This window comes from Epinephelus moara, chromosome 2 (genome assembly GCF_006386435.1).
Source record: "Epinephelus moara isolate mb chromosome 2, YSFRI_EMoa_1.0, whole genome shotgun sequence".
Classification (NCBI taxonomy): Eukaryota; Metazoa; Chordata; class Actinopteri; order Perciformes; family Serranidae; genus Epinephelus; species Epinephelus moara.
Genome location: NC_065507.1, coordinates 44,597,974 through 44,622,546, shown reverse-complemented (window position 1 = coordinate 44,622,546; position 24,573 = coordinate 44,597,974). Strand labels below are relative to the sequence as shown.

The following is a 24,573-nucleotide window of genomic DNA, read 5'->3' as shown; positions in this document are numbered from 1 at the left end:
AAATCACATATCTGCTCTCGTAAAATCCTGTGGTTGGTTCCTTTTCTTTCACATCACAAATTAACTGCACCAGAGTCCATTTGGAAGTGGACTGAGACCCACTTTTTCGAGTGGCCTTGGTTCAATTGTTTGGTCCACACCAGGATTCAGTTGCCAGCTTTCACCCCGGCCCAAATGAACCGTAAAAACTGTGCAAATGGACCTGAGTTTGTTTGAACTGAACATAAACTAACTGACTGAGGCAGCTGTAGACCAGCAGCCTCTTTGTTCAGAGAGCTAAAATAATTGTTTTTGTCAGTGGAGTCTGGTGACTTTGATGAGAGCATAGATGGGGAGCTGCAGCCTTTATCGGGCCTCCCCATCAGAACAGGCTGTCTGATGAAAAGGTAAAACTGTGACAGTACTCTCAATATAACATGCACTGCAACTGATACTGATTTTTTAGGTGTCTAGAATATGTTTTGTTGCTGACCACTCCACAGCAGTAGAGTGCTTAGTTTTTGTGTCAGATTCCTCCTTGCTTCTCCAAATTGGGGGCATGCTGACTGACCTCTACTGTATGAAATACACTGACCATGAGTAAGTACCCTATACAGCCTCATTTAAAAAAATCTGAACTATCCCTTTAATGCTCAGTTCATTCAGCTTCAGAGTGCGATCTAATAAAGGCTCCAGGATCCAGGGACCTGTGGGCTGTGCCATTAGGTTGTAATGTTACTGTAATGTGTAATTAATTAAAGCTACATACTGAAAGTATTGTGGTACATGTCAATTTGGGTATTTGTAAAAATGCTGCTTCAGCTGCATTTTGTGATGAACACGACAAGTTAGTAGTAAAATACAGTTTAAAAACAGTACTCACATACACCTGTCAGATCATTTGCATAGCCTACTGATTCAGAAAAGTATAAATGGTTAGGTGCCAGAAAATACATAATTAGATGGTCTCCTCTCAAAAGATGGACTCCAGAAAACACTTGGCTTTGCCTGAGAAGACACCATGAAGTACCTTTTTAGAGTGTATGCCCTTCATCTGCTAGCAGTTACTGGTTGTAAAAAAGAGTTAGACAGAAGGCAGAATAGAGTGAATTCATCCCCACCCTATTTAGTATCATCACCACCATGGTCTCCTTCCAGATTGTTGAGGAGCACTGCAGTGTGGAGCAGTCCCGTCGAGCCCAAGCTGAGCCCATCAGCTTGGACAGCTGTTTAAAGGCCTTCACCAGTGAAGAAGAGCTGGGTGAGGATGAGCTCTACTACTGCTCCAAGTGCAAGACGCACCGGCTGGCCACTAAGAAGCTGGACCTCTGGAGGCTGCCACCCATGCTGGTCAGTGGCACTCTTCTGCGGGCTCATTTATACTCCCTTTACATTTGCAAATAGATTTGTCTGTTTCAAATGTTGTAAAATATTGTAAACATCAATGCCCTCATTCATCCATCTGTCCTTTAGGATGGCATGGATACAGCCAATAGATGGCACTAGAGGGCAAACATTTCACACAATAGCAAACTAGGCGAAGATGGAGGAAGTCATAATATTGGTACCTTTTAACAGAGGCAGAGTTGTAGACGGTGGTGTGTGAGGACATTAAATACATTGTGACATGTGGATGGAGGATTTTTTTCACTTTGTTACTGATTCATCCCATTGCTCCATTTTTTTAAATGTCTTTGTCGCTTCCTACGGTCGTATTTCGCTTAAACTACACTACACTGCCTCCACAGTCTCCGGTGACACTGCTCCGTTTTGTCAGTATCTGTAAGTTTTTTAGAAAACTTGCACAAATACGGAAGAAATCAACAGAGTAATGACAGAATGCTCCATCCATGTCAGTTTATGTAAATAATGTTGAGCTTAAATGAGCCCTAACTCTGTGTCAGACCTGAGCTCTGGCCTCACATAGATTCTTTAAGTAGAGCTAAATTTACTGTTTGCATAAAAATAGTTTAAGATCAGATCAGTATTTATGACGTGTGTTCTCTTTCCCAGATTGTCCACCTGAAGCGCTTTCAATTTGTAAACGGTCGTTGGATCAAATCCCAGAAGATTGTCAAGTTCCCAAGGGAGAATTTTGACCCCAGCGCCTTCCTGGCTCCCAGAGACCTGGAGCAGCACTGCCTTCACTCTCGCAGCGAGAGCGAGGATCTACTTAGGCTCGGAGAAGACAACCTGTCCTCCATCTCTGCCCCCGCTGGCTTTTTCAACCTCCCAAAAGGTACCACATGTAGATTTAAGCCTAATATTTAGTTACTGCAAGCCACTCATGCACTTATACAACTCACAGTTTTAAAGAGACGTGTTTTTTGGTTATGTGTTTAAGAGCATGATTAAGAGCATGAAAGCATGTGAAGCAAAATAGACTGAAGTTTAAATAAGCAAAGCCGCTAATGGCCACCGGTGCAGGAAGTAAATTTTACTTTGTGGTTTCCCAACAGCCTCCCCTGCCTCTAGCAGGAAGTCAGCACCCTCTCTCAGTCGGACCAGCAGCCCCTCTGGCAGCCCAAAGACCAGCAGTGGAGGCCGCAGGTCAGGCCGGCTACGCCTGCCCCAGCTGGGCAGCAGACACCGTCTCTCTAACAGCAAGGAAAACCTGGATGGAGCTGCTAATCCTGAAACTGAGCTACGGGAGGGCGCACCACAGACAGACAAAGAGGGGAGCACAACAGGGGCTGCAATATCAGGCCTTCCTGGATCCGGAGAGGCAATCACGTCAGAGTCATCGTGCAGTACTGAGGCATCCAGTAGCCACTGTGACGTGGTCCTGGTGAACGGTGACAGCAACGGGCTGAGCTCAGACTGCAGCACAGAGAGCACCATGGACCCTGACAACTTGCTGCTCCAGCACAGAGACAATATGTGTCTGGACGCCATCTACAACCTCTATGCAATATCAGTAAGTACCATACATTGATGTCACTGTGATACAAGTAGTTTAAGGCTTCCTCAGTAAACTTTGAAACAAATCTAAAATTATTTTACTGCTTTATCTCATCAGTGCCATTCAGGAATCATGGGAGGAGGCCATTATGTGACGTATGCCAAAAACCCTAATGAGAAATGGTACTGTTACAATGACAGCAGCTGTAAGGTAATGCATTAAGACACTTAATATTTTATTTCCAAAATTAATAGAATACCTTTCATACCTGTATTTTGATCATTGCCATAGGTAACTGGCCAAACATATAGTATCACATTCATCCACACTGTCAATAAAAAGAGTCCCCTTTGGACTTTTGTCGTTTTTAATCATATTGACTCAAAGTAATTGACTGTTAAACCCCACCCATAGCAGCGCAAACAGGCATGGCTCAGCCTGCTAAGCTTTTTCCAGAGGCTTTGGTGACTTTAGTGGCGAACATGAGGCAGTCAAAGAAGCAATATGCTAATGTGATGAGTTAAGAGGGTTGTTTTTACCGTCTTTACAAAATCAAAAATACAAGAGCAAAATCAAAAGTGTTTCAGTATTACTTGAGTGAACCGATCAACAACCCATGTGTTAATCTGTACATATAAAACACCTTCCACAAATACAAAAAAAGATTTGTAAACCCCAAAAAACTAATTTGCAAATATAAAAATGGATCTGCAAATACTAAAACAAAATTTTAATGAAATTACAAATAGATGAAATAACATCTATGAATATCTTCCTAACATTAATAACTTTTCAACAAATATTCATGAATCCGGTTTTTAGCCTCTGTTTTAAAAAAAAAAAAAAATTGTTTGTCTATTTGCAGAACGTTTTTATATTTACAAAATAGGTTTTTGAGTTTACAAGTAGGAATGCAAGATAATATCGTCGCGTTATCGGTATCGGCCAATATCAGCTTTCAAATGAACTACTAGAATCAGCCAGCATGCTTTTTTTATTTGGCACAATGAATGAATATTACATACATTAAGTGGTATTGTATTTCATGTCTCCATCTGCTGGTGGGCCATCATGAGTATGCATGCATAAAATGATGTTAATTCCACTACAGAAGAGACTTGATAATCCCTAAAATTAGGAAGGAAAAAAGAGGATATATTGTTGTTGGTCAATGTTATTACATATAGTTGTTGGGTCCAGTCCCAAGAACAATGAAGCTAAGGGACAAACTAACCCCAGTCGTGATGAGGAGGAGGATGAGACCAGAAATATGACAGGTGCGATGTGAAGGCACAGCCTACTATGCATTACATTTTAGCCAGAGGAAAAACTTTTTAGTAGTATTAAGTGGGATTCTTTTGTTGTAGTAATAAGTTGACTAAAAGTTGACTATAGGGCCTATTGCCCAATTTACACCTCCTTAGTTCATGGCTGTGAGCCATGGAGATATAAACTGGGGTTATGTAATATAAGAGCAGGGCAGGGCAGTCAATTATATTGTGCATAAAATTAGATGCATTAGAATAGAGTCATATGCTCTTATTTTAAGTTGAATAATAAGCACATAGCTATTTGTGGCTAATTCATTATTGCATTTATTTTATAGTCCGGAATTAAACAATTACTGCTGATTTTCTTATGCAGTTGATTCTGAGGACAGCGTTCGTGTAGTGTGTACAAGCATGTAGAGGATTATAGGTAGAAACGTGTGGGCCGGTGTGTGGGCCGGTGTGTGGGCTGGTGCGTGGGCTGGTGCGTGGGCCGGTGTGTGGGCCGGTGTGCCTGAATGTCCCAGGCTGAATTTGTGTCCCAGTCCGCCCCTGGTCTCGTCTCTTATACAACATATGTGAACATGTAAAGATACTTTATTTGCACTTAATTATACATTCATACGTTTGTTTTTGTGCAATCTTATAATTCTGCATGTGATCACCACTAGAGTAAATCTAAAAGAAATCAGATATGAGCATTTGGAAGCTCATTTTTCCACCAAAAAACAATTGAGGAGCATAACCCCGGGACCCCCTAGCAGGTGCAATTGAGGAGCATAACCCCGGGACCCCCTAGCAGGTGCCGGGTCTCGTATCCTTCTCACCTTTTTCCACCCCTGACCCATTTTCATGCCTGTATATAGCGCCTTTCAAGAAACCCAAGGTCACTTTACAATACATAGTAATGAAACAATAACACCAACAAAACAGTACAATACAACACAAGCAGTACAGAAAAGCAACAAAACTATAACAAACAACAGAAGAAAGCAGAGAAACTGTGTAATGGTACACTGGGCATGAGATGGATTATTGAATTAAAAAGCCATGGTGAACAGATGAGTTAAAGAGGTCAACATAACACACCTATACTAAATATAACAACTTAACAAGGTGTTAACCGAACACACTGACATGTCAAAATGGCACACAAGGGAGCATACAGTGGCTTGGCCAAACCAAATAATACACAAGGGGTAACCAAAATGGACAGCTACTACAGCTAAACACAAAACAAACCCCAAATCCCTCAGAGTCCTCAGCTCTCAGCCACGCCTTATGCTCCACAGGGGACTTCCCTAAACAACTATGGTAATTCGAAGACAAAGAAACACATGATTGATATCAAACAGTTTGCCTGTGTAACCCTACAAGGCTAGACTGCATACACTTAAACAGTGTAAGGTTGAAAGCAAATAAACAAATTCTAAATCAAACCAACTGTGTGATAAGAATTGTTCAGGTATGGTTGACCATAAATAAAAGTAACCTGTGTAGATAACAAAATAACGAGTTTACAGAGTGTGGCTTGGGAAAACATTACCATGTGTGGCTGTAACCATCACAATCGGCATATCGGATATTGGCAAAAAATCCAATATCGTGCATCCCTATTTACACCTATTTAAATCTTTATTTGTATTTGTGGAAGGTGTTTTAAATATACAGATTACACATTAACACATGGGTTGTCCATCGTCTCAAACAAATAATGAGACAAATCTATCTCCATAGTTGCTATAAAGTAAGTGGCTAATGTTAGTGTTAGCACCACAGCCAAGAGACAACACTAGTATAATATTAGCTAACGTAACGATTTGGGGAGTTAGAAAAAGTAACTTTCAGGACTGACACATTCACTGAGCAGCACGATGCTATGAAGTCAAAGTTGAGGGTAATGCTAGCAGCTTCTGCTCTGTATTGGATTTTTAGTCAGTATGCCCAAGATGACTTTGCCAAACACATCAGTTACTCCTCATCCTTAATTTTTTCTATGGTGTACAAGTATGTAGCTCTCCCCTGCAAGAACAATGGTGCTACTTTTTTTTCACCAGTTGATGAGGGACCTGAGTGTTTGTTTTGCATCAGTACATGGTGCTGAGTTCCCATTACATCACATATTTAGCCATCAAATGCATATTTAACATCCTTTTTCCAGGGTTCTGATTTCATATGTGAGAGCTGGAGAAAGACTATCCAACCAAGCTAATGTTTATTAGCATGGTCACCACAGTGATATAATCTGTCAGTGACAGTTGTCATTAGAGCCATCCATATCAATGGTTGGCGACTAAAAATCAATCTGTATAACTCTGTCTCAAGTCCAGGGCATGCTGCATATATTGAGTGCTAGGCTGGAAAGCTTGACAGGCACAGGTTCCTCAGACAAAAGAGTCAAGACTCTGGGCAGGGCAGTTAAGGGTCAGTTAGGTTAAAGGGAATTTTTTCATGCCTTCGTCCCGGCAATAGCCTGCGCTGGAGGCATTATGTTTTCAGGTTGTCCATCTGTCCCATTCTCATGGACATGATATCACATTGAGGGAATTTCTTCAAATTTGGCACAAATGTTCACTTGAGCCCTGTTTCCACTAAGCAGTCTGATATGGTTCAGTTGAGTTTGATACGCATTTTTTTCCGTTTCCACTGTGAAAAGTTGTGGATTGTACCAATGGAACCGTTCCTTACCATCTCCATTTTAGTCACCCCTCTGTTGGGGTACCTAGCACACAGATCCGGTACTAAAAGGTAGAGCTGTGAACGCTGCAGTCTGCTAACTGGTCACTAGTGGACTTCAATTTTGCTCAGGGCTGAGTTGTGGCTGGTATTGAGGCTTATGTAACCACTGTTCATACAGTGGCAAGTCTTCCATACATTAGTAAAATAAAACTATAAAATGAAAGGATGTTTTGCTGCCTCTCGCAGCAGCTGTAAGGTTCATTCTCACTGCCGCGATGCAGAAATGCGGGACGGATTTGCGGAATATTCGCGCAGCGCTTTTCCGCGTTTAACCATAAACACAGGCGCGGTACCGACGCGGTGCGGAATTTCGCATTGTTGTGTTCCAATTCCGCGCAGTGTGAACGGGTATGGGTGAACATGGATAAGAGTAGCAGCAGCAGCAGCGAGATTGCAAGCTAATGTTTAACAAACGTCAACATCAACTTTCTTTAGCACTTACCACTCTCACCGCAGCCACCAAGCTGGACAATGGACTGCCAGACATTGTCCTTTAATTCATTGTTCATAAAATCATCCCATCTTTTATCAAAAAGGACGTGGTGCTGTGAAACGAGGTTTATCAACCTTTCTCCCATTGTGTCCTGCCTGGCTGGATTTTGGACTCTCCCGGGTCTGCGCGACTATAAACAAACAATTTCATTGGCCCAGCTGTGTAGTTCCGCCGGCGAATTCCGCGGGGGGTCAAAGTCTGGGCGAAAACTTTTTTCACCGCATGAAAGTTCCGCCCCGGTGTGCAAACTTCCATAAGAACCCATGAAATCAACTTTTATATTTTTCTCCATGAGAATAATCCACGCAGATATTCGCCCTCAGTGAGAATGGACTTGTAGACTGAGAAAAAATTAACTTAATTCACTGGGTTAACTGCCAGCTACTTTTAAGGTGGAACGTTTACTTGTAATGTTACTCAATGCATGAGTTGAAAACGTGAATCCATCAGCACACCTTTATTCCAATACAACTCTGACCATTCCATTAGTTTTTATTGTTTCTCTTGGATAACATACACTTGAAGTAATGCGTTGATCTTCAAGTGTTTAATAATATGTATATATTTTGACCGGGTTATGTGAACTGCATATATTCTAATCCTCACTTGGAGAAAAAAAAAGCATTGTGGAGCATCGTTCCTGTGGGCTACAACACACTAATCCCCTGTGCTTGCCTGAGAAGGACTAAATGCACATACCTGCTATTTTTAAATATCCAATCGAGAGAGACTCATGGGGTGTCAGTGACTTAGCGGATAGAGCAGGCGCCCCATGTACAAAGGCTCTGTCCTTGCTGCAGCAGCCTGGGTTCGATTCCAACCCGCGGCCGTTTTGTGCGTGTTGTCCCCCTTCTCTCTCCCCCCTTCACGCCACACTGTCCTATCGATTAGAGGCAAAAATGCCCAAAATACATCTTAAAACAAAGAGAGAGAGACTCTCACTGCAGCCTGTTCTATTTTGTTCTGAAAATGTTGGCATGCAGCCTCGCTCTCTGGGCGATAAACGAAGTGCAGACTTCCCTCTGCATCACCACTGATGAGGAAATACAGTGAGTGCTGGACAGAGCAGTGAGTGACAACAACCCCGCCCATATTTAAGAGTACTGTTTACGGTGAAAACACTAAACGGGCCAAGGGTCTAGGTACCATGTCTGATGGGTTACTTCGGTCCCAGAGGTACTATACCCAAAGTGTTTGGTGGAAACAGGACTTTGGATTCAGCAATGAACCAATTAGATTTTGGTGGTCAAAGGCCAATGTCATTGTGACCTTGCATCCATCTCATTCAGTATCTCAAGAAGGCCTTGAGGGAGTTTCCTGAAAATTTGACACGATCGTCCAATTGGACTGAAGAATCAACTGATTAGAATTTGGTGGTTGAAGGTCAAAGGTCAGGGTCACAGTGATCCCACAAAACATGTTTGTTGCCCATAACTCAAGAATTCAGGCAATTATTATGGAAGAAATTGACACAAATGTTGAGGAATGAAATAGGATATAATGATTTGGTGATGACATTTTATATCCAAAAGGTCAAAGGTCAACTTCACTGTGACATCATAATGTTTTGCAAAAACATCAGGGGATTCTATCAGATACTGAATTGGTGACACTAATCTTGGGTGTCCACCTTGAAACTGTACTAATTGTATAGATCTTCTGTGCTACTGGAGGGAAGGTGTGTGTGAAGCATCTATGTTTTCACCAGGGGTTAAAGTCCTCCGGCACAGCGCCGGATTTCCAGCGTGGCGAAATTTCTGTCCGGCATGGGCAGAAGTGCTCTGCAGTGCGAGCATTTCAATCGCATTTGCCCCTAAAAATATATATATGTGCGAACCGGGAAAATGATTTAGGCGCACAGTGTGCAAGTAAACACAACCTACTGTTTACCATAATCGGCATCGGACGTTTTTTCATCAATAATCGATCAAATAAATGTATTTTAAAACTCGCTCCTTTGGCTCTGATACAGCCGTCTCCCTCCCTGCCTGCAGTCCCTACTGCATTGGGCCTTGTAACAATGTCCCGCCTACAGCCCCCTCTGATTGGTTACACGGCACAAGTGATAGCCAATCAACACTGACGCCTGTGCATGCTTTCACATCATGTCACATTGAGACACAGAGCATAGAGAGAGCGGGAGAGGCTCCGGTAAGCCAGCGGTAGTTTTGAAGGTAAGGTAACAGAAACCAGACAGAAACGAAAGTTGCAATAAAAGTCCTCTATGCTGAAGTTTTAAAGTCACCACCACAACATTATATGATCCATTTCAATGATGACATGCTTGCCCAGAGGCGAGATTTCGACGCAACTGCCTGTTTAATTCACATCAAGCGCGATACAATTTTGCAAACAGCCTAAATGATTTAGCTTCTAAAAATAAATAGCACCAAGGCAAAAAAAGACATGTAGGAGCTATAAGTCAAAAAGTCTGGTAACCACTGAAAGTTTAATCGTTATTTATAAACTCATTATGCTATAAAAGTTTAATCTGAAAAGTAACTACTAAAGCTATAATCTTTCTGTTCGTTTTGATAATAAACACGTTCCTTTGCAACACATACATTTCTGTTTCTTCATTTTGTGACCGCAAAACCAAGCCCCCTGCTCCAGAAAAGATTTAAGATTTCAGGCACACAAATCTTCCGTGCTCCACATTTCAGGCACAAAATTTTTTCTTGCTTTAACCCCTGTTTCACAGACGTGGATGTAAACTGTAAGACAAACTGGTTCACAGAGGCAAACCACTGCACAGCGTCAATTCTAGTTTCTACTCAAATCAACAGAATAGAGATGTCTAAGTGAAAACAGATCTATACAAACTCATTGGAATAAAATCCACTGTATGTAATATTTGGAAATTCATCCGAGTAATGGATGCATACCACCACACATTTGCTTGTAACAATACCTAACAGGTTCATTGACATGTACCTTAAAAAGATGAATCACATCCCCTCTGTGTTTAAAAAAATTCCTCCAGGAAGTGCACTCAGAGGAGATCGACACTGACTCAGCCTACATCCTCTTCTACGAACAACAGGGAGTCGACTACTCCCAGTTCCTGCCAAAGATCGATGGCAAGAAAATGGCTGACACCAGTAGCATGGATGAAGACTTTGAGTCCGACTACAAAAAATACTGTGTCCTCCAGTGATGGCACCTCGACTTCCTTCAGCTATCACTACATCTGCTCTCTGCTCCCACCTGCTGCTCTGAGCAGGAAGCACCAGACGTAAAGATAATTCTGAAGAATTCTCACAAACTGCTAATGACTAGAGTCGAACTGTGGTATCTGTCTTTAGAGACGCGTCACAGCACTTTCACTTGATAGCAAACATAATTGGTGCAAAGGTTTGCCAAGATAACAATGAAGCCCCGGTGAAAGCACTAAACTGGTGCACTTTGCTGAGCCCAGCAAAACAAACCCCCTCCTCCCCTCGTGAACAACCCTCACCATAACACACTTGTAACATATACTTGCATACTAAAGCATCTCTAAATGTATGCTAGTATGGCCAAGTCATGAAGTGATGTTGCTTTGTTTTTGTGCATTTATCACTTGTGATGTCAAAATAAGAAAAAAAAGACACTTGGAGTTATCATATGATCTGAGCCTGGGTATCTTACTGAGGAAGGAAAATAATGAGGCCACAGAATAAAGTTCAGGTGTAATTGCAAGGCCACTAATTGGATACAGGTTGGGTTTTAAATGCCAAGTTTAACAGGGCCCAAAAGTTAAAGTACCTGTGCTGATGTCATATCTGATGCCACAGAAAATTTGGTATCTAGTGTACTGGATACTGTGTCGGCTTTTAATAAATGGTTCTCCAAAGGTTTTCATTAGCGATAGTGTCACCAGGGAAAACATAAGTCACATGCTACCTCATCGCTTCCTGCAGTCTGTCGGCCAACTGTACCCTAAAAGTCTGTGACAGTATTAATAATTATAAATAAAATGCTTCCTTCCAATATAGGAGTCATGGTACACACATTTCAGACCCCCACCCCCAGACTGCCAGAACTGTCTTTTATTCTGCCAAATATCAGTGGTGATTTGTGCAATGTTAACCTGTGTGTACCCATAACTTCTCTGAAACTCAAAAAGGTTGAATATCAATTTGGGTTTGATTAGGACAGGTGCCATGATTTCAAAACAGAGATGCTAAAAGAATAATATACAGTATATGTTTGATTGTTTTTTTGTTTTTTTTGTTTTTTTTTTGTGGTAAGGTGGGCGGGGTTGGGGGGGTTGTGATTCTGCAAAGACGTTGTTTTATAAAAGATTTATTTTATTGTTGTGATCTTCTTTTGTAAAGGCGGGATTTAGTAGCCACTTCAGGTTGAGAATGGCTGTTTATCTTAAAGCTACAGCAGAGGCATCAGGCTTGTCTTCAAGGCACCTTCACAACATGTCCTTTTCACCTGCTGCATTTCCCAACCATTGAGATTCAAACTCATCTGTAATGGTAATGTTTCTGTTCTCCCCAATATGAAACCAGACAAATTTGGGCCATTGAGGATCACTTTGTTGTAGGTACAAAATGATTTTGCCTGTCATTTTAATGTTATTGTTACTTACAGTAGTACTCCACCGATTTAGCATTTCACTCAGAGAGATATCCTTTTCATGCCACACATTCATCCTTCTTGTCAATACCTGGTGCTTACGTTATCCAGAATGCATGTCAGTGGCTGACAGTTCAGTCGGATGTTTTGGTGTTAGTAACAGATAAAGTTTTAGTTGTTAACTTTTATAAAAAATAACTTTGTGTCATATTTGCTGAAACTGTCACTATATTCTGAGAGATTTACATGAGACTGCCAGTCTGTGAAAAAAATCACTTCCCTCCTCCTCTTTCTACTGCTTCTAATTTGCTAGAATCTGCTGCAGCACACCGACAACAACCAGTCAGAGCCGAGGAGTCTCTTACACAGCTGTCAGTCATGTGCTGGCTGTGTCACTGCTCGTGTGCAGTCAAACCAGGCAGCGCTGATCAAATATGAATCAAGATGCTGTCACTGCACTGCCTATTTCTCACCTCAGATGTTTTCAGAAACATATTTTAGTAACTGTTAATCAGTAAAATGAAAAAGTTTGTGGCTGTATGGACCAGCTTTCTCATTTTACAGCTTGACAGCATAAAATATGTTTCTGACATTATTTGAGGTGAGAAGTAGTTAATGCAGTAACAGAATCTTCATTCATATTTGATCAGCACTGCCTAGAATAGCAGTTTGACCGCAGTTCATGAGCAGTGATTGACATGATTAACAGCTGCATCAAAGACTCCATAAGGTTCATTTAAAAAATAGATTTGTCTGTTCCAAACGTTGTAAACGCCGCTGCTTTTATACGTCCATCTGTCCTTTATGATGGCATGGATACAGTCAAATGTCAATATTCTTTATTCTTTATTTGGATCCCCATTAGCTTCCACAAAGTGGTTGCTAGTCTTCCTGGGGTCCACTCACAAAACAACATTAAAAGTACATCAGTTTAAAATCACACAATATCAGTGAGACAGTAGAATTCAATATCAACCCAAAATTAGGACAAAAACAGAGTAAGAAAAACAAGATTGTCACAATCTTACTGCGCCAAGTAACAAAAAACAAAAACTAAAAAATAATAAAATAAAATTCACAAAAATGTTCCAGAACTGCCATAACAAAAATTACATGTGATTCATCAATTTTAGTTTTAGTGACTTCTTGAAGGAATATCTATTTTTAAGCTGTCTAATGCTGGTAGGGAGCAAATTCCAAACTGAGACGCCTCTATGACAGTATGCTTGAATAAAAAAAAAGACTAGATTTTAGTTTAGCCTCCACAGTCAGCCAAGATAGTCAATTATGCATCTCAGGACGAAGTCAAAGGTTTCACACAAAAACAAACGAGGCAATGGTGGAGGAGGTCATAATACTGTGCATTTAAGTGGACTCAGCATTGTAGATGATTGTCTGTGTGGCCATTATATACATCCTAATATTATTTATGTATTACTGATTCCTTCCATTCTGCCATTATTTAAATGTCTTTGTTTTCTCCTATAATCATATTTCACTTGAACTATGCCACACTGCCTCCACAATGTCTGGTGGTGCTCTGTCTCATCCTTATCCATAAGCTTCCAGAAAACATGCACAAATACAGATGAAATGAATGCAGAGTACAGACAGACAGCTCTGTTTCTCTCAGTCTCTGTATCTAACATTGAGCATAAATAAGCCCTTAGCTCTCATTGGTTGTTTTCAATAGCAGTTGAATAGGCTGGGGAATATATTTTTTTCAGATTATCTGTCTCATTTAGTGCTGTGTGAATATGGTGATAGTTTCAGCAAATATAAAAGTTACTAACTACAGCTTTAAACAGCTACAGAGGTCTGGTGTCTCACTTCTTTCTAACTCCCCACCCCCAGATTTTTTTCATTTCCATTATCAGCCCTAACTAATGCTGACTCAAGTGACATCACGTGAGGACATTATCAGACTTCACACAGCTTTTTTTCATATGCAGTACAACTCCAGAAAACACTTACAAACAAATTTTGATGTGTTAATCGATGGAGTTTAACACCAGGCTGAGTGTTACTGTCCTCTCCAGTTCAAAGGTTGGAGCCTATTTCTTGTACTTAGAGTCTCCTGTAAGCACACCCTGCAATTGTGTCACAGTGTCCTGGCGTACACCTGTTCATCACAGCAGCCAGGTGGTAAGTGAAACCACTGTGCAGAAATCAGTTTGTGGGGGTGCTGAATGAATCCTTAAGGGCCACTCATAAGACATCTCAATATTGCTATAAATGGAGTCTGCACCTTGTGTTGATTTTCAAGATGGCACCCTGTTTAATATCTGTAGAAGCTTCAGTAACACTTGATTTTAAGGGTCTCAAAGCTGGACTACCAACCAGGCAAATTGGGCAGATCCCCCAGTGTCCTAGAGCTAATTTGATGAATTGCATTTTTTATTTTTATTTTATTTTTGTAATATCCACCATTAAAGCCTTTATTTAAACCAGATCTTAAAGTCCTGTATTTTTGGTTGGCACAGTACCCCATAGGTGGGGGCCCATAGCCCTATTTTTACCCTGGCACACCCTAGTAGGTTACTTTGGCCCTAAAGGCTCCCATAGACACAATCATTTCCTAGAAAGGAAATTATATGGAAGTGTGAATCAATGGAAGACTTCTAAAAGAATTACATAATTTGGTGCTAATTGCAGGGGAAACTGAGACAATTCAGTTCCAAAATGTTTCCTAATTTATTTAACATTTAATTAAAATTTGGATTGTTTTAAGGAGATTCCTTGGAAATCAGAAATGCTGAAAAACTCTTTGTAAATTCCACACCCATACAATAAAGTGTTACCAAAACTTCTGTCCTCATAAACAGAATCACTGATATCACATAGTTTCAGTTTATTGTTCATTTATTGTCCAACAGTGACCACAGCCTGTGAAAACCGTTGAGAGCTGCAGTGTGTGTCTGACACAACAGACACACACAGTCACATCTGTAAAAGCTTCACACATTACTGGACCCAACATTTAGAGTGTCACTTGTTTTCTTTGTGCTAAGTCAAATTATTGGTTTTATGTAAACTCTAAATTCTGTTCCAGCTTTTATCTGAAGGTTTGGCTTCTTGATGTGACTGTTGAGCTTAGTCTGGCAGGTTTTGCTGTGTGGAGAACAGTGATAGAGCTTTGTGTCTAGTGTGTAGCAGCGTGTATGGAGCTCCTCCTGCGCGGGGCTCAGTCTAATCACTGTGAAGAGACAGAAGACAGTCAGCAGCACCATACTTTGTCTTTTAGATGACAGGAGATGGATCTCTGCGCTCGCCCCTTTTAAGCTGCTGTATTTTTGAGGAGATAACGTCATTGTGGATGTATTTAGGACATAATTGTCACTGAATGAAACTTATTTTTTCTTTGCAGAGTACATTTGTTGAACAAATGGAAACGAACGGATGAGTGCTATTTATGTTTACTTGCTCAGTTCTTTTTGTCCTCTGCCCTCCTGTCTTTGCACTGAGCTGTAGACAAGGTCCAGTTTGTGTCTGTTTAAAACTTCATCACATGACTTAAAGGGCAAATTTCCCTAAAGATAGCGTCTTGAGAACCCAGTTTGTAATGTTTGCTTCATTTAAAGGTGCAATAGCTGTCTTTTGTGGCTGTGAATGTTCCCTCGCACTGTTGGACTACTTGTGTGATGCTAAGCTTACCACACCTGTAGCTTAAACTGTATTAGCAAAATAACACAATTTAAATCCAGGAACAAAGATGTTCTGCCCAACAGAAGTGAATTTTGATGCTGAAATTGGGTAAACACCAATCTTGTGAACCACAGGGATATTATCTTAAGCCCCCCACCCCCTCCCCAAACACACACACACACACACACAGAGTAGAATAGAGTGTTGGCAGGCAGTGCGATCTACTACTGAGCTGTCTGTCAGTGTCTGTAGCCTGTTTTTATTTAAGTTCATTTATGTTGGATCTGAACCAGATGTGTTAATTTAAAAAACTTTTTTGTAAGCTGTTTGTTGAAAGAAAGTGACGTTGCACTGATATTAAAACATGTACATAAAAAATGTGTTTTGTAAATAAGCCAATGAAAAATATGTATTTGAATATGAACTGTACAAAATACTGTACTTGTAGTTGTATATGGAGTGATACTGTTGATCTGTAACAAAATACCCAAGCAACAAATTAAATTCTGCAGAGGAAATGACACCAGACTGAAATGTGTTTTTATTAGTGCTTTGAGTAATGCAGAATTTGATCTAAGCCACTGAAATGCTGTGGCTCTAGAAGAGAGATCAGTTGATCACTATTTTGTTTAAGACTAAATATTTTGACAATTTTTGTGCAGACAGTCATGTTCCCCACAGGATGAATGGTTACAGATTTGGTTATTGGTGTTGATAAGGTCAGGTCAAACTTTCAGTTTGTCCAATACATGGACTATTAAGCCTGTTTATACCTATAAACGACCACCAAGACACATCGTGATCCAATCACTGAGATCACTTGCTGAGGCAGTCTGGGACGCATTCGACCACATATCTTTTGCTGAGTAAACACTAATGCATCCTGATGTCATTGAAGCCTTATGTCACATAGGGGACGAAGAGGAGTAAGTAAGTAAGTAAGTAAGTAATCCTGATGCGTCCCCGACAAGGAATCAATCAGTGCAGGAGGTTGCTTTGGTGGCAGTGTGCTAAAAGCTCTATAACTTACCCATTTTATGTCAAGTTGGACCAAGTGTTGCGTGATCATCCTTAATCACACCCTTGACAAAAGTTCGGAATCTCAATTAAAAAAAAGAGTAGTCTATTGTTATAGGTCAGCAGAATCATTTCATTGCTCCAGGGCTCTGTTGCCAATGGTTTTTATAAAACAGATCTTCTCACAGAGATAATTTACACACTAAACACATGATTTTAAGCTTGTGCAAAGTTTATTTTAGTCTGCAGTGACAGTGTTTCTATTTTACACTCTGAGTTCATCTCTGCAGCTCAAAATAACGTGACACCTGTGTGATGAGAACTAAGAAAAAAGTTCATAGAAAAATAATCCACACACTGTCAGTTGGCTGCTGTTCTTATAAATGCAACATTTCGGTTAGACGGACCTCATCAGTCACAAACTAAACTACTTTTTCACCCTTTACTTAAGTAGCAGTAACAGTCTGGCATTACTTTACAGTGTTTTATGTGGCATATTCAGAGTAGTTTCATCATCATCCAACTAAATAGCAAAAACACTCCATACTAATGTCACATAGAGCCCAATGACACATACACATGATTTGAGTCTCAGCTGATGGTAAATTTTGGGCTAGTATTTTCAATGATCTACATTTTCCGTCACAAGATTACAGCGTATCGTTTACATCCCATGCCATTTACATTTTGCTGTCTCACAGTCCCAGACAATTTTTCTGCCGTGTAATCTCATATGATATGAAGCAGTCTACTTCAATCATGGGTCTGAGGATGTTGCTCATAATAAACAGCCTCGCGTCTTTCACATGAACATGCTCGCGGCCGGGTAGGAAAACCCAGAGCTGATTGAGCTACTTGATAACCAGCTTTGTAGTACCCATTATCCAGACAGCCAATGTGACAGGTTAGTCAGTACGTTGGACTGGCTTCATAGTACAGGCCTCTGGTCTAAATAGGCTCAATATGTTATATCAGATGCTGAAGTCACAGTTGCATTATCTGATGGGCAGCAGCTGCCTCTGCCATGCTTCATTACATCTGCTATCTTCTTCATCTGCTATGCTTTTTCATCAACTGCCTTGCTACCAGCTGACTGGAAACATCCAGTCATACTCATACAGATATGAGCACAGTCATTACCACAACAGCTCATACTATAGAACAACATTATACTCTCATTTGCAGTAGTATGATGGTCATTTTACTAAATGTGGATGCTATTTTGAGTAGCTGTCATTTGATGTGTTAATTTTTTTTTAATTATTCCTAAATATTTACACAAAACTTGGCATGGGTTTTAACTGAAAGCACCTGCACATTTCAGATTTGAGTATTCCTGATTTTAGATTAAATCATATTCACTGAGGTTTCTAACACTATGAAGAAAAGAAAATGTATCAATAAATAAATGCATAAAAAATGTGTTGAATCAGCATTGACCCTGAATTTGTAAAGCATCTTTGAGTGTCCTGAGAAGCGCTATATAAGTATAATGTATTATCATTATTATCATTATTATTATTATTATTATTATTATTATTAAAAGCCTCTCGAGCTCACTCACCCTTTGCCAGGTAGTACTTCGCCCACATGCAAGACTTTGCAGCACTCCTTACCTGCTTGATCTCCCGTTGCCAACCCTGCCTGCCTCTGACCTGCCTGCATCGTCTGTTTCCCGTTAACTCACCAGTCTTTTGTCCCTGACCACGAGTTCTGCCTGTGGCTGTGTGGTGTTTTCCTGCGACGAAGCTTCAGCCTGAGTGTTCCCACCTGCTCGCCAGTTGCCTGCTGCAGCTAAGAGACTGTCTGTCTGTGAGCCACCACACGTGTCTGTGTTCTCCTTTCACCTACCTGTCAGCTCCTCGATCCATCGCCTGGCTTCTACTTACCTCCTGCTCATCCATTGTCGGCTCGTCTGCCTGTCCTGTCTTGGAGGTGCTTCAGCACCCCCAACGAAGTCCATACCACCCCCATAGCACCCCCATGAAATGCGAACGTACCATAAATAATGTATTATAGGGTGCCCGATAATAGATTATTTACGGTAGGTCCTGCCCCAGCGCAGCACCTGACCCCCCACCAGGTTGAAGTGATTGAAGAAACAGTGTGGCGGGCACTTGGCTGACAAAATGGAGCGGTTCTTAGTACCTAAGCGGCCTCGTGTGACACAACCAAATAGCAGTCCTGTAAGTTTAGAGACGGAATCTCAGTCCGAAAAAGATCTCGACTCGGAGGATCAGGATGATGACTCTAATAGTGGCAGTGCTGCTACTACGTCCAGTGTTGATGATGATGCAAATAACAACGCAGCTGGCAGTGCTTGCGTGGATGCCCTGGATGTTAGCCAACAACCACATGAAGGGCCAAGACATCCAATTCTGAAAGCATACCAATCTCAGATGCTTGGGACTCAGAAAAGGAGTTTCAATGTACACTGATTTGATCAACATGTCTGGCTGGAAAACAGCATCACCAGAGATGCAGCTTTTTGTTTTGCCTGCAGGCATTTTTCACGACCCGGTGGTGAGCATGGATTTCATTCTGAGCCAGCATTCACAATCAACGGCTTCTGAAACTGGCGAAAAGCTACAAGCAAGTTTAAGTCTCATAATGTAAGTGCAGCACACAATTTTTCAATGGAGGCATGGACTGAATTCAAGATGAAGCAGGACAGCGGCTCAAAAATATCACACCTGCTTGATGTAGGACATTCAGAACTTATCAAGGAAAATCAGCAGTACATGAAGGCCATGGTGGAGAGTTTGCGCTACACAGCCTGTCTGGGCATTGCTCAAAGAGGCCATGTTGAGGTTGAGCAATCAACAAACAGAGGGAATTTCATTGAACTGCTGAATGTCATCAGTATGTTTGACAGTACAGTAGCCAAAAAGATTAGCGACAATCCATCAAATGCTAAATACACACACCATGACATTCAGAATGAGATTTTTTCTGTAATGGCAAATATGTTGAGAAAAGAAATCAGTGATGAAGTGAAGGAGGCAGAGTATTTTGCACTTATGGTAGACGAGAGTAAAGACGTCAGTAAGAAGGAGCAAATTTCTATTGTGGTGCATTATCTGAAGAAAGGGGATGTGCATGAGGAATTCTTACATTTTGATGCTGCTGATGGACTGGATGCAGAGTTCCTACTGAACAGTATCAAAAATACGCTCAGTCAGTGCAACATTGATGTCAAAGCATGTATCGAACAGTGTTACGACGGCACAGCTGTCATGTCAGGATGTCACAGCGGTGTGCAACAGAGGCTCCATCAAGAGGTGCCACAAGTGCTCTACATACACTGCCACGCTCATAGGGTTAATCTGGTGTTGGTGGACTGTGTCAACAACGTGAAAACTGCAGCTGAGTTTTTCAAAACTGTACAAATGTTGTACACCTTTTTCTCTGGGTCTGCTGTGCATGATATGTTTTTGAAAAAGCAGAAAGAACTTGAACCAAAAGTGCAGTGCAGTGCAGCTTAAGAGATTGTCTGACACACGCTGGGCATGCCAGTATCCTGCACTGTGTGCCATCAAGAAAGCTCTTCCATCCATCCAAGCTACCCTGCAGGACATTATCAGCCAACCAAACCCACGCAGGAGTGCTGAGGCAAGGGCTATATCTGCTATCATAGACGAGCAGTTTGTCCTGCACCTGACTCTCTTTGAAGATCTATTCAGACTGACTAAATTCATGTCTGATCAATTGCAGTCACCCGATCTTGATCTAGCATCAGCAGGAGACCTGGCCCAGTCCGTCATCAGTGCCATCTCCAAAAAACGCACAGAGGATTCATGGACAGATATTAGAGAGCGAGCAGAGGAGCTGTGCGAGAAGGCCAGCATCACAGCACAGAGCCCACCGCGCAACAAAAGACAGGCCCAACCACCTCGACACTTGAAGGGTTTTGTAGTTGAGGCTCGACACCATGGATGACATGAGACAGCACTTGTTCTACCCGATTATTGACAGACTCTTAAGTGAAATGAAGAGACGTTTTTCATCAGAAGCAAACAATGTGCTAATGGGTGTGACAGCCCTCAGTCCTAAGCACACAGCATTTCTTAACAAACAAAAAATACTGCCAATGTCCCGGTATTATGGCATAGATGAAAAGAACTTGACCGCAGAGTTACACCAAGTCTGCCGGCTGCTGCAAAAAAAGAAAGACAAAGGACACACTGTTAACAGCACAATGGAGTTCCTGTCACTCATGGGCCCATACAAGGATGCATTTGAAGACTTGTATAAACTGTTATGTATATCAGTAACACTTCCCGTGTCTTCAGCAAGTTGCGAACAGAGTTTCTCTTGCCTCCAGCGTTTAAAGATGTACATGAGGAACAGCAGTGGCTATACACGCAAAAGTAACCTGGCATTCTTGGCCATTAACACCACAAGGACCAAATAGCTGGACGCCGAAAAAATCATCGATGCCTTTGCCAGCAACCATAACAACAGACGCATCGTTCTCCTGTAAAGACGTCTAGTGGTGAGTAACAATATATTAGCCTGGCAAGGCGCAGTACAGAAATTATTTTTCATTATACTCTGGCATAGACGATAGTGTTGTGTTAGTGTTAGTGTGGGCCGTTTCAGGACCAAGGACAGTGTCCTTGGTCCTGAAATGGCTTACGGCTGTCTGTTAAGGTGTGGGAGAGAGAGGGCGGGCGGGCTCTGTTGAGCAAGAGTCTGAATCTGTCGTTCTTTTATATTGCTCAGTATGTGTATTATGGCCCGTGAAAATATGTGCTCTCTCTCTCTCTCTCTCTCTCTCTCTCTCTCTCTCTCTCTCTCTCTCTCTCCACAACTCCTTAGCACCTCCAATTAATAGTCAAGCTCCCCCCCAGCATCTCCAGTAAAAACTGGCTGCCGCTGCCACTGCCACCTGGTCCTGACTTCCCTGCTGCTCATCCCTCGTTGGCTCTGCTGCTTCGCTGAACTGCTCTTCTGGTTCAGGACCCCTCGCCTTCTCGACCACGCCGCCAGTAAGCCCCACTCTGTCATCTCTGCCTGCTAGCAGACTGGAGTATTCGGATCCGAGGACTCGCATCCTCATTTTCAGCCCTGCTTCTGGGTTCGGCCCGGTCGGTCCCTGGCCCCTGAACCCAGAGACTGTGTGGGCTCTGAACCTGAAGAACAAACCCTTACCTGTGTTTCTTTATCTGCCCAAGTGCCTGCTTTGCCTGTGTTTAATTAAAGATCATTACCAACTGTCACTAGACTTGCTCGAGATGAACTGCGCCTCGCCTTGAAAGTAGACGAGAGCAGGCAGCTGCAGCAGAAGGCGGTGACAAAAAGCTGTGGTGAAGTCAGACAGTTTCCCGACAGTTTCCAGCAGCCTTCAGTCTGTACAGGAAGTCACAGAAACACTTAGGCTACATCCTGTCCCATATGATGTCGATTTATTAAAATGTTATCAGACCCATATATCAGTTTGTTTTCAGTCTCCAGTTGTTTTAGTTACAATAGATTGATTTATTAAAATGCTTTAAAGGCGATCTATAATGTATGTTCATGCTTCAACCTCTATTTTACATTCATTTTCATGTGTATCAGCATCATATCAGTTTGCTGCTGCAGAGCAGACCTGTCCCCTCAACTACACAGGCTAAATTAATTTTTGTCTGACTATGAGGTTCATATTTTACACAGCTTTCATTACAGATCAGTCAGATACAGTATAGTCAGGGCTTCACATCTGTACAGATGTTATTTTAACTATCCTCACATCCCACTGACCGCAAGTCTTTGCGATGTTAAACACTCTCCTGTTAATATACAGTAGACTCCGTATAGTTTATGATGGATGTATCTAGTCTCTAACAACTAAACTTCACCATCAGTCACACATGTTTTCTGTTGCAGAATAAACCTCCAAATCAGACAAATAAAATTGAAATATCTGAAATCCAACAAAAATTAAAAGTTTATCTAAAACGGCATATTGTTGAGCCAACCTCTAAACCAATCAGCTGTTAGATCAGGTGAGAGCCAGGCAGTGCAGTCGGTGGAGAGCAACTGCAGCACCTGGCTCAAAAAACTGCGGCCGCCTCGCTCTCGCAATTTTATCACTGTCAACTTTTGTAATACGTCAGAGCAAGTTGGGATGAAGTCGGACACAAAACTAACGCAAGTTACGTCCATAACTATGAGACCGAACGATGACCGTCACCACGGTCTTTACACTGAATGATGCCATCTCCTAACCTATCTAATTTAATTAATCCCCCTGAGGGGAAATTCAATTTTTTTCACTCTTTTGTCATTAACACACAGGTCTGAAAGACACACACATGCACAAACAGGACCTATACATGCACAAAGTGGAAAGATGTCAGAGTGAGGGGGCTGCCATGGACAGGCGCCCCGAGCAGTTGGGGGGTTCGGTGCCTCGCTCAAGGGCACCTCGGTAGTGCCCAGGAGGTGAACTGGCACCTCTCCAGCCACCAGTACACGCTCCATATTTGGTCCGGACAGGCGACCCTCCAGTTCCCAACCCCAGTCCCTATGGACTGAGCTACTGCCGCTACTGTTTTCCTCTTGCCTGGAACGCCTCAGCCCGTTCCGAGCAACAAGAGATGGTGACTGTCATTATTCGGTCTCATAGATCCATACTTACGATCTATTTCGACCTCACTTCTGACCGTCAACACGGTCTTTACACTAGATGACTCATGCCAACACTGTCGCGAGGAACGGAGGAGTCCAACACCTCCCCAACCTGCTCAGTGGCTGACATGAAAATTGTGGCACCAAGTGCCACGGATGATACATTGACTCTATAAAACCTGGCAAATGTGCATGGGGTACTCCATGACGCAGCTGCACAAATGTCACTAACAGCAACTCCCTTAAGCGCTGCCCATGAAGTAGCCACACTGCATGTGGAGTGGGCCACCAGACCGTCAGGAATTGGAAAACCTTGGCTGGAGTACGCATGAGAGATTGCCTCCACCAACCAGTGGGACAGACGCTGCTTGGACAATGGTTGGCCCAACTGCTTTACACCATAACACACGAACAGCTGAGTGTGTTCCTGTCGCAGTGACCGAGTACGCTCAACATAAGCCTTCAGTGCTCTGACTGGACACAAAATATTGAGAGCAACACCCCCTTGGTAGGCAGGATTAGGTTGGAATGCATTTATTTCAATTGCCTGATTCACAGTCTGATGAATTACCACCTTAGGGAGGAAAAAGGGGTTTGGCCACAGGAACACCCCTGCATTCTCTGCTTTCCACCTTAAACACTTCTCACTCACAGATATGTGTGTATATAGCTCACTGACCCTCTTGGCAGAACATACAGCCAGGAGGAAGGCAGTCTTGTGTGACAGAAGCTTCAGATCTGCCTACTCCAGAGGTTCATATGGGGCAACAGCCAAAGACCTCAACACTAAAGTGAGGTCCCAAGATGGAGCTCTCAAAGTCCTGCCTGGACATAAACGTTTAGCACCTTTCAGAAATTAGGATACCATGGGGTGTTTCCCTACAGAAAGACCTCCCACCAGCTCATGGAAAGCGGATATTGCAGCAGAGTAAACCCTCAAAGTGCTGGCTGCCCTACCTGCATCAAGCTGTGACTGGAGGAAAAGCAGCACCAAAGCCAGTGAACAGGTGACAGGATCCAAACCCTTATCATGACATCATGACCCAAACAACTTCCATCTTTGATTATAATTAGCACGTGTGGAGGCCGCTCTGGCATTGCCTATAGTCACCAGGACAGCCTCACTCAGTCCCTGAGTGATGGGCTGAGAAGACGCCAAGCCCACAACTGCATGACAGCTGGCTTGGGATGCCAGATTTGCCCCTCTGCCTGAGAAAGAAGGTCCGCCCTGAGCAGGATGAAAGCTGAAATGTTTGGGGCTACATTATCTGCTCAGATTCAACTAAATGCTTCAAAACTCATTAGACAATGCTTCACAGTGCAGATGGACATTGACCTGAAGCATA

At 42.2% G+C, this 24,573-nt stretch overlaps 1 protein-coding gene across 4 annotated transcripts in view; it reads left to right on the top strand.

Annotated features, from left to right (window-relative positions):
* Positions 1 to 16,116, top strand: part of usp32 (ubiquitin specific peptidase 32) — a 204,231-nt gene extending 188,115 nt beyond the window's left edge. For all 4 annotated transcript variants that reach the window (XM_050055471.1, XM_050055481.1, XM_050055453.1 and 1 more), the window contains exons 30-34: positions 1,138 to 1,329; positions 1,993 to 2,218; positions 2,439 to 2,896; positions 2,999 to 3,091; positions 10,365 to 16,116. In XM_050055471.1, coding sequence (XP_049911428.1) covers positions 1,138 to 1,329; positions 1,993 to 2,218; positions 2,439 to 2,896; positions 2,999 to 3,091; positions 10,365 to 10,538 — 1,143 coding nt within the window. In that variant the 3' untranslated portion in view covers positions 10,539 to 16,116. The remainder of the gene's footprint in view (positions 1 to 1,137; positions 1,330 to 1,992; positions 2,219 to 2,438; positions 2,897 to 2,998; positions 3,092 to 10,364) is intronic.
* Positions 16,117 to 24,573: the final 8,457 nt, after the last annotated feature.